This window comes from Mus caroli, unplaced genomic scaffold (genome assembly GCF_978045245.1).
Source record: "Mus caroli unplaced genomic scaffold, Mus_caroli_1 scaffold_4, whole genome shotgun sequence".
NCBI classification, from domain to species: domain Eukaryota; kingdom Metazoa; phylum Chordata; class Mammalia; order Rodentia; family Muridae; genus Mus; species Mus caroli.
Genome location: NW_028227259.1, coordinates 14,448,231 through 14,463,590, shown reverse-complemented (window position 1 = coordinate 14,463,590; position 15,360 = coordinate 14,448,231). Strand labels below are relative to the sequence as shown.

The 15,360-nt window shown below is 41.3% G+C and overlaps 1 protein-coding gene across 3 annotated transcripts in view; it reads left to right on the top strand.

The window, feature by feature from the left end:
* Pclo (piccolo presynaptic cytomatrix protein) overlaps positions 1 to 15,360 on the top strand; it is a 359,262-nt gene that overhangs the window by 155,661 nt on the left and 188,241 nt on the right. For all 3 annotated transcript variants that reach the window (XM_029477261.2, XM_085836473.1, XM_085836472.1), the window contains exon 6: positions 19 to 2,036. In XM_029477261.2, the coding sequence (XP_029333121.2) occupies positions 19 to 2,036 (2,018 nt within the window). The remainder of the gene's footprint in view (positions 1 to 18; positions 2,037 to 15,360) is intronic.

The following is a 15,360-nucleotide window of genomic DNA, read 5'->3' as shown; positions in this document are numbered from 1 at the left end:
CTCTACCCTGTATTTCAGGTGAGGTAATGGATTATTCAAGCAAGACTACAGGCCCATACCCAGAAACACGCCAAGTCATTTCGGGAGTTGGGATTAGTACCCCGCAGTATTCCACAGCAAGAATGACTCCACCTCCTGGACCACAGTATGGTGTGGGAAGTGTTTTAAGGTCATCTAATGGTGTTGTCTATTCTTCAGTAGCAACTCCAATCCCCTCCACATTTGCTATCACCACTCAACCTGGCTCCATTTTCAGCACCACGGTCAGGGATTTATCGGGCATTCATACAACAGATGCAATAACTTCATTATCAGCCCTGCATCAAAGCCAGCCAATGCCTAGATCGTATTTCATAACAACAGGTGCATCAGAAACAGACATCTCAGTAACCAGTGTTGACATCAATGCCAGCCTGCAAACTATTACTATGGAAACTCTTCCTGCTGAGACAATGGATGTTGTTCCTACCTTAACCACCGCCTCTGAGGTGTTTTCTGAGGTGGTTGGAGAGGAAAGCACTCTTTTGATTGTCCCTGATGAAGACAAACAACAACAGCAACTTGACTTGGAGCGAGAGCTCCTGGAACTGGAGAAAATTAAGCAACAACGTTTTGCTGAGGAACTGGAGTGGGAACGTCAGGAGATTCAAAGGTTCCGAGAACAAGAAAAGATCATGGTTCAAAAGAAGCTAGAAGAGCTGCAGTCTATGAAGCAGCACCTTCTCTACCAACAAGAGGAAGAGCGGCAGGCCCAGTTCATGATGAGACAGGAGACACTAGCTCAACAACAGTTACAGCTTGAGCAGATCCAACAGCTGCAACAACAGCTCCATCAGCAGCTTGAGGAACAAAAACTTCGCCAGATCTACCAGTATAACTACGAACCCTCTGGGACTGCTTCTCCACAAACCACCACTGAACAGGCAATTTTGGAGGGTCAGTATGTTGCTACAGAGGGCAGTCAGTTTTGGGCCACTGAAGATGCCACCACAACAGCGTCTACTGTGGTAGCCATTGAAATACCACAGAGCCAAGGATGGTACACGGTTCAGTCTGATGGTGTGACTCAGTACATTGCTCCACCTGGCATCTTGAGCACTGTTTCAGAGATACCTCTGACAGATGTTGTTGTAAAAGAGGAGAAACAACCCAAAAAGAGAAGTTCTGGAGCTAAAGTTCGGGGACAGTATGACGAGATGGGGGAAAGCATGGCAGATGATCCACGGAATTTAAAAAAGATAGTGGACAGTGGTGTGCAAACTGACGATGAAGAAACTGCTGATCGGACTTATGCAAGTAGGAGAAGAAGAACTAAAAAGAGCGTTGATACCAGTGTCCAAACTGATGATGAAGATCAGGATGAGTGGGATATGCCTTCTAGGTCCAGGAGAAAAGCGCGAACAGGGAAATACGGAGATAGCACGGCAGAGGGTGACAAGACCAAACCCCCTTCCAAAGTCTCCAGTGTAGCAGTTCAAACAGTCGCAGAGATATCTGTGCAAACTGAGCCATTGGGAACCATAAGAACACCTTCCATACGAGCACGGGTGGATGCCAAGGTAGAAATAATTAAACACATTTCAGCGCCTGAAAAGACTTACAAAGGGGGCAGTTTAGGATGCCAAACAGAAACAGATTCAGACACACAGAGCCCTCCATATATGGGTGCCACATCTCCACCCAAAGACAAGAAACGCCCAACACCTTTAGAGATTGGTTACTCTTCTTCTCACCTTCGGGCAGACCCCACAGTCCAGCTGGCTCCTTCCCCACCCAAATCTCCAAAAGTCCTTTACTCACCCATCTCACCACTTTCCCCAGGCAACGCCTTAGAACCAGCCTTTGTACCTTATGAAAAGCCCCTCCCTGATGACATAAGTCCACAGAAAGTACTCCATCCAGATATGGCTAAAGTTCCCCCGGCAAGCCCTAAGACAGCCAAGATGATGCAGCGTTCAATGTCTGACCCCAAGCCTCTGAGTCCAACAGCAGACGAAAGTTCCAGGGCTCCTTTTCAGTATTCCGAGGGCTTCACGGTAAGAGGGATTCTATTCAGTTAGAAGACAATGGATGAGTTGATGTTAATCATGTGTTTGCAGATTTAGAAGGTAACAAAACTAGCATGAGATACTAAAACGGAGGGAAGACTGTGTCATTAAAATGTATCAGGGGATGCGGGGGAGTGATGGGAAGAAGAAAGACTTCATTCACATAAAAGCTGTATGTAAGACAATCTGAGGACAAAGTTTGTTGTTTTATGAAGTTTGAGACAAAAGTTCTACTTTAATATCAAAATGTCTGAATTATAGACTGCTTGCAGTGTATTTTACTAACATTCCTTTTACCCACGTGATGGGATAAACATTGAATATAAACAAATAAAGCTAGGGATGAAGGATGATCATGCATTTAGATCAGGGGCACTAAATCTCATTATTGGCGTGTGGACAGTCTCTTTTTCTAGCCAGGATATTTACTGTAAAAGCTTAACGTAAATTCATTGACCAAGATGGGGCATATGGACATACAATGCATTAGATCCAGTCACCTATGCTTATTTTATTTGTGACCATTTTCTTGAACTAGACTCAAATGAGCCTCGCTGCTAGGGTTTGTAGAAGTATAACTAAATCTTGTTTTAATAGCAGGGGTTATTTTATGGAGCATACTTTTGCTTCAACGGAAGAAATAGATATATGTTAGGCATGTAAAGATTCTGTAAATGTGAATGAAAAAGGTTACTCATAACAGCAGGTAGATTGTAATTATTAAAATCAATTAGTTCAAGTATGAGTTCAGTTTGGAAAAAATTCTTTTCAAATCAAAGTTTTCCCTACTGCAATAGTTTTTTATTTGAAGCTTCTAAATTCAAGCTGCTATTTCCACTGATCTCTATTTTAAACAGTGGCCATAGTCTATAATAATAATATAATAAATATAATATAATATAATGTAATATAATATAGTCTGTTTGTAGTTATATAGCTATGATGTTTAAAATCATATTTGTTAAAATTTCACATCTAAATTTTCCAGATTTGTGGTAGATTTTTATCATCTTCTATATTTCCTTCTTTCTTTTTTCTGAACTAATTTGTTTATTTATTCACTTTACAGCCTGGTTGAAGCCCTCTCCCTCCTTCCCTCCCAGTCTCACCCTTATTCCCCCTCCCACAATTTTCCCCTCCCCTTCTTCTCAGAGAAAGGGAGGCCTACCATGGGTACACACCCACCTGGTATATCAAGTCAGAGCAGGACTAAGCACATCTCTCCCACTGAGGCCAGATGAGGCAGCATAGTGATGGGAAAGGGATCCAAAGGCCCACAACACAGTCAGAGAGAGCTTCTACTCCAATTGTTAGAAACCCTCATGAAAAACAAGCTGCACATCTGCTACATATGTGTAAGAGGCCTAGTTTTAGCCTAGGCATGCTCTTTGGTTGGTGGTTCAGCCAACGTGAGCCCCCATGGGCCAAGGTTAGATTACACTGTAGGTTTTCTTGTACTATCCTTGACTACTCCAGCTCTCTCATTCCTTCCCCCCACTCTTCCACAAATATCCCCCAGCTCCACCCCTTATTTGGCTGTGGTTTTCTGCATTTGTTTCTATCAGCTGATGGTTGTATGAAACCTCTCAGAAGATAGTTATGCTAGGCTCCTGTTTGCTGTCTGCTCTTAATTCATAGTGTCAGGGGTTGGCTCTCTTCCATGGAATGGATCTCAAACTGGGCCAGTCATTGGTTGGCCTTCACTTTAATCTCTTTCCCAACTTTATCCTTATGCTTCTTGTAAGCATAACACATGTTGGGTCAAAGGTTTTGTGGGTGTATTTATGGCCTTATCCCTTCACTGGGAGTCCTACCTGGCTACAGGAAGTGGCCACTTTACACTTCTTAACCCACCCCCACTTCTAAGAGTCTCAGATATAGTAACCCTCATAGACTCCCCGTAGCCTCCCCATCACACCTCTCTGTCACATCCTAGACATGTCCCCTCTAACGATTTAGATTCAGTCACCTGGCATTCCTTTCCCAGCTCTCCCTACACCCGATAACCCCATTCCGCTCCCCATCACTTCTCCCACCCAGTTTTCTTCCTTTTTCCACCCCTGGTAACTATTTTATGTCCCCTTCTGAGTTAGATTTAAGCATCCCCCCTTGAGCACTCCTTGTTACTTAGCTTATTTGAGTTGGTGGGGTGTATCATGGGTATCTTGTACTTTATGGCTAATATCCACTTACCAATGAGCATATAGCATGTATGTCCTTTGGGAGTAGGTTACCTCACTCAAGATGATATTCTCTAGTTCCATACATTTGCCTGAAAATTTAGTGATGTCCTTATTTTTAATAGCTGAGTAGTATTCCATTGTGTAAATGAATCACATTTTCATTATCCATATCTGTTGAGGGACATGTAGGTTGTTTCCAGTTTCTGGCTATTATGACTGAGGCTGCTGTGAACACAGTTGTAGAAGTGTCCTTGTCGTATAGTGGGGCATCTTTCAGCTATATGCCCAGGAGTGGTATAGCTGGGTCTTGAGGTAGAACTATACATTTTTTTCTTTTCTTTTCTTTTCTTTTCTTTTCTTTTCTTTTCTTTTCTTTTCTTTTCTTTTTTTTGAGAACTAACAAGATTGATTTCCAGAGTGGTTGTACTAGTTTGCACTCCCAGCAGTGGAGGAATGTTCCCCGTATCCCACATCTTTGCCAGTATGTGCTGCCATTTGAGGCTTTTGGTCTTAGCCATTCCAACAGGTGTAAATGGAATCTCAGAGCTATTTTGATTTGCATTTCCCTAATGACTAAGGGCGTTGAACATTTCTTTAAATGATTCTCAGCCATTAGAGATCCATCTGCTGAGAATTCTCTGTTTATCTCCGTACCCCATCTTTAATTAGGTTATTTGGTTTCTCAGTGTTTAATTTCTTGAGTTCTTTGTCTATTTTGTATATCAGATGTAGGGTTGGAGAAGATATTTTCTTATTCTGTAGGCTGCCATTTTGTGCCATTGATGTTGTCCTTTGCTTTACAGAAGCTTTTCACTTTAATGAGGACCCATTTATTATTATTTTTTGCACTAATGCCTGAGCTGCATCGACATTCATAAAGGAAATTGGTCTGAAATTTTGTTTCTTTTTGAGTCTTTGCGTGGTTTATTTATCAGGTGACTCTGACCTCATAGAATGACTTTAAAAATGTTCCTTCTATATCTATTTTGTGAAATAGTTTGAGGAGGATTGGTATTAGCGCTTCCTTGAAAGTCTGGTAGAATTCTCAGTTAAAATGGCTGTCCTGGAGCTTTTTTGGTTGGGAGACTTTTTAATGACTGCTTCTGTCTCCTCAGGAGTTATAGGACCCTTTAAGTTGTTTGCCTGATCTTGGTTTAACTTTGGTAAGTTATCAAGAAAACTATCTATTTCTTCAAAATTTTCCAGTTTTGTGGAGTATAGGCTTTTGAAATAAGTCTTAATGATTCTTTAAATGTCCTTGTAGTGTGTTATTACATCTCCTATTTCATTTCTGAGTTTTTTTATTTGGATACTCTTTGGGTTTTTTGGTTAGGTTGGCTAAGGGTTTGTCTATCTTGTTAATTTTCTCAAGGAACTAGCTCTTGTTCTCCTTGAGTCTTGTATTGTTTTCTTTGTTTCTAATTGATTGATTTCAGCCCTTATTTTGATTATTTCCCTCATTCTACTCCTCTTTTGTGTCTTTGCTTTGACCCTAAACTATGGTCAATATGATGCTCCATTAGAGAACTCTTATTAATTTCTCCTTTGCAAACAGTTGTCAATTGGAGATAGTTTCTTAGTTAGGGATTAGAGCTCATGTTCACTTCCACTCTCAGCATTGTGAGTCCACCTTCTTTAGACTTCTGCAGTCACTATGTCTGTTGTCACAATCTCTGCAAGTTCATATGTGCATTAATCCTGTTGTATCTGAAAGACACCATTTTCTTGGTGTCTTCTATCCCCTGTGGATCTTACAATATTTCAGCCTCTCTTCTACAGAATTCCTTATGTCCTGAGAAGAGACATTTGATAGAGATATTTCATTTAGGACTAAGTTTTCCAAAGTCTCTTACTATTGTCTAGTTTTGTGTGTCTGTATTCATTCCTGTCTATTGAAGGAAGAAGTTTCTCTGATGTACTGAATAAGACACTGATTTATAGATTGAGGAAAATGTTGTAGGAGTCACATTATTGCTATTTATTTTCGTAAGACAGTAGTATTTGGTTTGCCCCTAGGTCCATGGCCTATCTGGTCTTAGGTTGTTGGCATCTGAGCAATGTCAGACATAGGTTCTGTCTCATGGAGTGGACCTTAAATTCAATCAGATAGTTATTCCCACAATATTTTTGCATCTTGCAGTGTATAACACAGGCAGGTCATCATTGTAGACCTCAGTGCTTGTAGCTGGGCTGGTGGTTACCTTTCTCCTCTGAAAGTATGAAAACGACCTTCAATAGTCTAAACGCTTGTCAGGCTCTAGGTGGACACCAGGTTGACTTCTCTATGGTTGATGAGATATATAAGTATTGTCTTCATCAAAAGGAACTTCCTATCACTTTGTAGTGAGTACACAATAGACTTGGCAATAGCCTAAATAGTTTAGGGGTTTCAGTGGAAGCTCCTTTGGCTAACATTCCAATTAAATGAAACCCATTTCATGTACTGGAAGTTTAGGTTAGTGGCAAAGGTTGTCTAATTGCAGCCTTGTCTCTCCCTTCATTTGATGCCTCCATTTAGAGTTTATGTTTATATTTTAAGAAGCTTCTATTGTAGGTAGATTTCAATTGGACCTCTCAAAAATGGTCCCCAGTGTTAGTTTCCCTTGACCATATTCCCTCCCTGTCTTAGTTACTCTTCTATTGGTATGAAGAGACATCATAGTGAAGGCCATCTTTATAAAAGAAAATATTTAATTAGAGGAATGCTTACAGTTTTAGAGGATTAGTCCATGACAGTTATAGCACGAAGCAGATATGCATGGAACTGTAATAGTAGCATAGAGTGTTATATCCTGAGCCAAGTGTATCAAGCAGAGAGAGAGACACTGGCCCAGAAAGGTCAAATAAAATGCCACAGCCCAGTGACATACTTCCTCCAACAAGGCCACATCCATTCCAACAAAGCCACACCTTCTAGAACTTCCCAAACAGTTCCATTAATTTGCTTATATTTCTATCTTAAGTCTCACTTCCACCACTAAATTTATAAATGATATGAATAAAATATTATGATCATCTAGTAGAATATACATAATAAAATGAAAAAAGGTCCTTACTAGCTAGTAGAATATATATAATACATATAAAATGATAATCTAGTAGAATATAGCTCAGATTTTATTTATGGGAAAGGATTTTGTTAATTGGATCCACAACATTATATAATGCACAACACAGTAGCTGATCAAAAATGTTTACTGGATTTCTTTGTTATCAAACAATTTCTATTCTTCCCAGATTGGAGGGCTTCACACATTTTTAGCTAACACTAAAACAAAAAGGAAGGTTAAGCCTGAAAAAAAAATACTATTCACTCACTTGTGAAACTTGTGTAACTCAGTATTATATTATTTCATTCTGTTTTATCCTGTTTCATTTTTTTTCTATCACCTGGATGTTTAACATTGGGCTTGTTCAGAGTTTATTTCAATCTAGGGTTTTTTAAAGTTTATTTGTGGGGTATCTATACCATCAGGTCCCGAAGGTGTTTGTAATTAAAAGGAAACAAACCCTGTTCCCTGGGTACTTTCTCTTCTACAATGAGAGTGACTTGCATCACTAACCCAGGTAACTGCAAGGTTAATTCAGCATGTCAAGAGACAAGGTGACATTAGTACTGCAAGGAAGCAGTGTAAATTCTAAGAATTTCCTTCTGGCTAGTTCATTCAAAGATTAATATGTCTTGAAGAATAGCAAATCTTTCATGATTTCTTCATTAAAAAGATGATATGTTTCAGAAAAAAAAAACCTAGACATTGCTCAATAATGCATAACACTTTTTGCTCCAAAAACAAAAAAAAAGAAAAAAAAAGTCTATTGTTGAACCTCTCTCCATGGCCATAGATCTACAAAGTCTTAAACTATTTGGTCCTAATCCCAGTTTTAACAGAATAATCTTTGTTAAAATGATTTCGTGTAGAAATTTAGCCAGGATCCTTTAGAAAAGCAGGTGCAATTCATGAGATGAATATTACAAAAATAGATTTTGCTTCACTGATTGCTGTTTTATACATATTTTTAAAAATTTGTAACCCTTCAGTGTCTATTCTAAGAATAATTTCCATAGCCAAAAATTGAGAAAGTTTGTTTATATCAATTTTTTTGCAGTCTCCAAATAAAGATTAAGAAGTAATGGCTAAATGGGCCTTGAAGAGGAATTTTTAATACACACTTACTTTCCAGTACCTTTTAAGAAAATGCAAGATCTATTGAAACGGATTTTGATGGAATCACATTTTACAGTGATATTATGTAAAAAATTTACTCACATTCTAGAGATGGGAGTGTAGATACTAGAATCATCTTTTTTAGGTCTGATCTTTTGTTGTTTCTTATCTTGTTCACATATTTGCCATGATTAAATCTTATGTTCTGAAATCTGTTACAATTAAAAAAGGCGACTTCCGGCACCCTCCCAGCCGGAGGACAGAGACCTGCCCTGCAGAGAGCGCCATCTTGGCTCCGGGACTCCCCGAACTTAGTCTACAGGTTAGAGTGAGGACCACAGAGGCAGACAGCTTCTGGGACAGGCGGGAGCCACAGAGCCGCTGAGGCAGCACCCTTTTGGGGCCGCAGACATCCGGCACCCTCCCAGTCGGAGGACAGTGACCTGCCCTGCAGGGAGCGCCATCTTGGCTCCGGGACTCCGCCGAGCTTAGTCTCTACAGGTCAGAGTGGGGACCACGGGGGCAGACGGCTTCTGGGACAGGCAGGAGCCACAGAGCCGCTGAGGCAGCACCCTTTTGGGGCCGCAGACTTCCGGCACCCTCCCAGCCGGAGGACAGAGACCTGCCCTGCAGAGAGTGCCATCTTGGCTCCGGGACTCCCCGAACTTAGTCTACAGGTTAGAGTGAGGACCACAGAGGCAGACAGCTTCTGGGACAGGCGGGAGCCACAGAGCCGCTGAGGCAGCACCCTTTTGAGGCCGCAGACATCCGGCACCCTCCCAGTCGGAGGACAGTGACCTGCCCTGCAGGGAGCGCCATCTTGGCTCCGGGACTCCGCCAAGCTTAGTCTCTACAGGTCAGAGTGGGGACCACGGGGGCAGACGGCTTCTGGGACAGGCAGGAGCCACAGAGCCGCTGAGGCAGCACCCTTTTGGGGCCGCAGACTTCCGGCACCCTCCCAGCCGGAGGACAGAGACCTGCCCTGCAGAGAGTGCCATCTTGGCTCCGGGACTCCGCCGAACTTAGTCTACAGGTTAGAGTGAGGACCACAGAGGCAGACAGCTTCTGGGACAGGCGGGAGCCACAGAACCGCTGAGGCAGCACCCTATTGGGGCCACAGACATCCGGCACCCTCCCAGTCGGAGGACAGTGACCTGCCCTGCAGGGAACGCCATCTTGGCTCCTGGACTCCGCCGAGCTTAGTCTCTACAGGTCAGAGTGGGGACCACGGGGGCAGACGGCTTCTGGGACAGGCAGGAGCCACAGAGCTGCTGAGGCAGCACCCTTTAGGGGCCGCAGACATCCGGCACCCTCCCAGTCGGAGGACAGTGACCTGCCCTGCAGGGAGCGCCATCTTGGCTCCGGGACTCCGCCGAACTTAGTCTGTACAGGTCAGAGTGAGGACCACAGAGGCAGACAGCTTCTGGGACAGGCAGGAGCCACAGAACCGCTGAGGCAGCACCCTTTTGGGGCCGCAGACATCCGACACCCTCCCAGCAGGAGAACAGGGACCTGCCCTGCAGGGAGCGCCATCTTGGCTCCGGGACTCCTCCGAACTTAGTCTGTACAGGTCTGCTGACAGAGGATACTCAGAATCCCCAGAAGAACAACCTCTGAACAGAGACAACTATAACAACTCCAGAGATTACCAGATGGCGAGAGGTAAAGGTAAGAATCTTACTAACAGAAACCAAGACCACTCACCATCATCAGGACCCAGCACTCCCACTTCGCCCAGTCCAGGGCACCCCAACACACCTGAAAAACTAGACCTGGATTTAAAAGCATATCTCATGATGATGGTAGAGGACATCAAGAAGGACTTTAAAGAACTACAGGAGAACATGGCTAAAGAGTTACAAGTCCTTAAAGAAAAACAGGAAAACACAACCAAACTGGTAGAAGTCCTTAAAGAGAAACAGGAAAACACATCCAATCAGATGATGGAAATGAACAAAACCATACTAGACCTAAAAAGGGAAGTAGACACAATAAAGAAAACCCAAAATGAGGCAACACTGGAGATAGAAACCCTAGGAAAGAAATCTGGAACCATAGATGCAAGCATCAGCAACAGAATACAAGAGATGGAAGAGAGAATCTCAGGTGCAGAAGATTCCATAGAGAACATGGGCACAACAATCAAGGAAAATGGAAAATGCAAAAAGATCCTAACTCAAAACATCCAGGAAATACAGGACACAATGAGAAGACCAAACCTACGGATAATAGGAGTGGATGAGAATGAAGATTTTCAACTCAAAGGACCAGCAAACATCTTCAACAAAATTATAGAAGAAAACTTCCCAAATCTAAAGAAAGAGATGCCCATGAACATACAAGAAGCCTACAGAACTCCAAATAGGCTGGACCAGAAAAGAAATACCTCCCGACACATAATAATCAGAACAACAAATGCACTAAATAAAGATAGAATACTAAAAGCAGTAAGAGAAAAAGGCCAAGTAACATATAAAGGCAAGCCTATCAGAATTACACCAGATTTTTCACCAGAGACTATGAAAGCTAGAAGATCCTGGACAGATGTTATACAGACACTAAAAGAACACAAATTCCAGCCCAAGCTACTATACCCAGCCAAACTCTCAATTAACATAGATGGAGAAACCAAAGTATTCCACGACAAAGCCAAATTCACACATTATCTCTCCACGAATCCAGCCCTTCAAAGGATAATAACAGAAAAAAACCAATACAAGGACAGGAACCACGCCCTAGAAACAACAAGAAGGTAATCCCTCAACAAACCTAAAAGAAGACAGCCACAAGAACAGAATGCCAACTTTAACAACAAAAATAACAGGAAACAACAATTACTTTTCCTTAATATCTCTTAATATCAATGGACTCAACTCCCCGATAAAAAGACATAGACTAACAAACTGGCTACACAAACAAGACCCAACATTTTGCTGCTTACAAGAAACTCATCTCAGAGAAAAAGATAGACACTACCTTAGAATGAAAGGCTGGAAAACAATTTTCCAAGCAAATGGTCTGAAGAAACAAGCTGGAGTAGCCATTCTAATATCAGATAAGATTGACTTCCAACCCAAAGTCATCAAAAAAGACAGGGAGGGGCACTTCATACTCATCAAAGGTAAAATCCTCCAAGAGGAACTATCAATCATGAATATCTATGCTCCAAATACAAAGGCAGCCTCATTCATTAAAGAAACTTTAGTAAATCTCAAAGCACACATTGCACCTCATACAATAATAGTGGGAGACTTCAACACACCACTTTCACCAATGGACAGATCATGGAAACAGAAACTAAACAGGGACACAGTGAAACTAACAGAAGTTATGGATCAAATGGATCTGGCAGATATCTACAGAACATTTTACCCTAAAACAAAAGGATACACCTTCTTCTCAGCACCTCATGGTACCTTCTCTAAAATTGACCACGTAATTGGGCACAAAACAGGACTCAACAGATACAAAAACATTGAAATTGTCCCATGCATCCTATCAGATCACCATGGACTAAGGCTGATCTTCAATAACAAAATAAATAATAGAAAGCCAACCTTCACGTGGAAACTGAACAACACTCTTCTCAATGATACCTTGGTCAAGGAAGGAATAAAGAAAGAAATTAAGGACTTTTTAGAGTTCAATGAAAATGAAGCCACAACATACCCAAACTTATGGGACGCAATGAAAGCATTTCTAAGAGGAAAACTCATAGCTCTGAGTGCCTCCAAAAGGAAACTAGAAAGAGCACACATTAGCAGCTTGACAACACACCTAAAAGCACTAGAACAAAAGGAAGCAAATTCACCCAAGAGGAGTAGACGGCAGGAAATAATCAAACTCAGGGGTGAAATCAACCAAGTGGAAACAAGAAAAACTATTCAAAGAATCAACCAATCAAGGAGCTGGTTCTTTGAGAAAATCAACAAGATAGATAAACCCTTAGCCAGACTCACTAGAGGGCACAGGGAAAGCATCCTAATTAACAAAATCAGGAATGAAAAAGGAGACATAACAACAGATCCTGAAGACATCCAAAACACCATCAGATCCTTCTACCAAAGGCTATACTCAACAAAACTGGAGAACCTGGATGAAATGGAGAAGTTCCTAGACAGATACCAGGTACCAAAGTTGAATCAAGATCAGGTTAATGATCTAAACAGCCCTATATCCCCCAAAGAAATAGAAGCAGTCATTAATAGTCTCCCAACCAAAAAAAGCCCAGGACCAGATGGGTTTAGTGCAGAGTTCTATCAGACCTTCAAAGAAGATCTAATCCCAGTTCTTCACAAACTATTCCACAAAATAGAAACAGAAGGTACTCTACCCAACTCATTCTATGAAGCCACAATTACTCTGATACCTAAACCACAAAAAGACCCAACAAAGATAGAAAACTTCAGACCAATATCCCTTATGAATATTGATGCAAAAATCCTCAATAAAATTCTTGCTAACCGAATCCAAGAACACATCAAAACAATCATCCATCCTGACCAAGTAGGTTTCATCCCAGGGATGCAGGGATGGTTCAATATACGGAAATCCATCAATGTAATCCAGTATATAAACAAACTCAAAGACAAAAACCACATGGTCATCTCGTTAGATGCGGAAAAAGCATTTGACAAGATCCAACACCCATTCATGATAAAAGTCTTGGAAAGATCAGGAATTCAAGGCCCATACCTAAACATGATAAAAGCAATCTACAGCAAACCAGTAGCCAACATCAAAGTAAATGGTGAGAAGCTTGAAGCAATCCCTCTAAAATCAGGGACTAGACAAGGCTGTCCACTTTCTCCATACCTATTCAACATTGTACTTGAAGTCCTAGCCAGAGCAATTCGACAACAAAAGGAGATCAAGGGGATACAAATTGAAAAAGATGAAGTCAAAATATCACTTTTTGCAGATGATATGATAGTATATATAAGTGACCCTAAAAATTCCACCAGAGAACTCCTAAGCCTGATAAACAGCTTCGGTGAAGTAGCTGGATATAAAATTAACTCAAACAAATCAATGGCCTTTCTCTACACAAAGAATAAACAGGCTGAGAAAGAAATTAGGGAAACAACACCCTTCTCAATAGTCACAAATAATATAAAATATCTTGGCGTGACTCTAACTAAGGAAGTGAAAGATCTGTATAATAAAAACTTCAAGTCTCTGAAGAAAGAAATTATAGAAGATCTCAGAAGATGGAAAGATCTCCCATGCTCATGGATTGGCAGGATCAACATTGTAAAAATGGCTATCTTGCCAAAAGCAATCTACAGATTCAATGCAATCCCCATCAAAATTCCAAATCAATTCTTCAACGAATTAGAAAGTGCAATCTGCAAATTCATCTGGAATAACAAAAAACCTAGGATAGCAAAAACTCTTCTCAAGGATAAAAGAACCTCTGGTGGAATCACCATGCCGGACCTAAAGCTCTACTACAGAGCAATTGTGATAAAAACTGCATGGTACTGGTATAGTGACAGACAAATAGACCAATGGAATAGAATTGAAGACCCAGAAATGAACCCACACACCTACAGTCACTTGATCTTCGACAAGGGAGCTAAAAACATCCAGTGGAAGAAAGACAGCATTTTCAACAAATGGTGCTGGCACAACTGGTTGTTAACATGTAGAAGAATGCGAATTGATCCATTCCTATCTCCTTGTACTAAGGTCAAGTCTAAGTGGATCAAGGAACTTCACATAAAACCAGAGACACTGAAACTTATAGAGGAGAAAGTGGGGAAAAGCCTTGAAGATATGGGCACAGGGGAAAAATTCCTGAATAGAACAGTAATGGCTTGTGCTGTAAGATCGAGAATTGACAAGTGGGACCTCATGAAACTACAAAGCTTCTGCAAGGCTAAAGACACCATCAATAAGACAAAAAAACCACCAACAGATTGGGAAAGGATCTTCACCTATCCTAAATCAGATAAGGGACTAATATCCAATATATATAAAGAACTCAAGAAGGTGGACTCCAGAAAGTCAAATAACCCCATTAAAAAATGGGGCTCAGAACTGAACAAAGAATTCTCGCCTGAGGAATACCGAATGGCAGAGAAACACCTGAAAAAATGTTCAACATCCTTAATCATCAGGGAAATGCAAATCAAAACAACCCTGAGATTCCATCTCACACCAGTCAGAATGGCTAAGATCAAAAATTCAGGTGACAGCAGTTGCTGGCGAGGATGTGGAGAAAGAGGAACAATCCTCCATTGTTGGTGGGATTGCAAGCTTGTACAACCACTCTGGAAATCAGTCTGGCGGTTCCTCAGAAAATTGGACATAGTACTACCGGAGGATCCAGCAATACCTCTCCTGGGCATATATCCAGAAGATGTCCCAACCGGTAAAAAGGACACATGTTCCACTATGTTCATAGCAGCCCTATTTATAATAGCCAGAAGCTGGAAAGAACCCAGATGTCCCTCAACAGAGGAATGGATACAGAAATTATGGTACATTTACACAATGGAGTACTACTCAGCTATTAAAAAGAATGAATTTATGAAATTCCTAGCCAAATGGATGGACCTGGAGGGCATCATCTTGAGTGAAGTAACACAATCACAAAAGAACTCACACAATATGTATTCACTGATAAGTGGATATTAGCCCAAAACTTAGGATACCCAAGATTTAAGATACAATTTGCTAAACGCATGAAACTCAAGAAGAATGAAGACCAAAGTGTGGACACTGTGCACCTTCTCAGAATTGGGAACAAAACACCCAGGGAAGGAGTTACAGAGACAAAGTTCGTAGCGGTGATGAAAGGATGGACCATTCAGAGACTGCCGTATCCAGGGATCCATCCCATAATCAACTTCTAAACGCTGACACCATTGCATACACTAGCAAGATTTTGCTGAAAGGACCCAAATATAGCTGTCTCTTGTGAGATGATGCTGGGGCCTAGCAAACACAGGAGTGGAT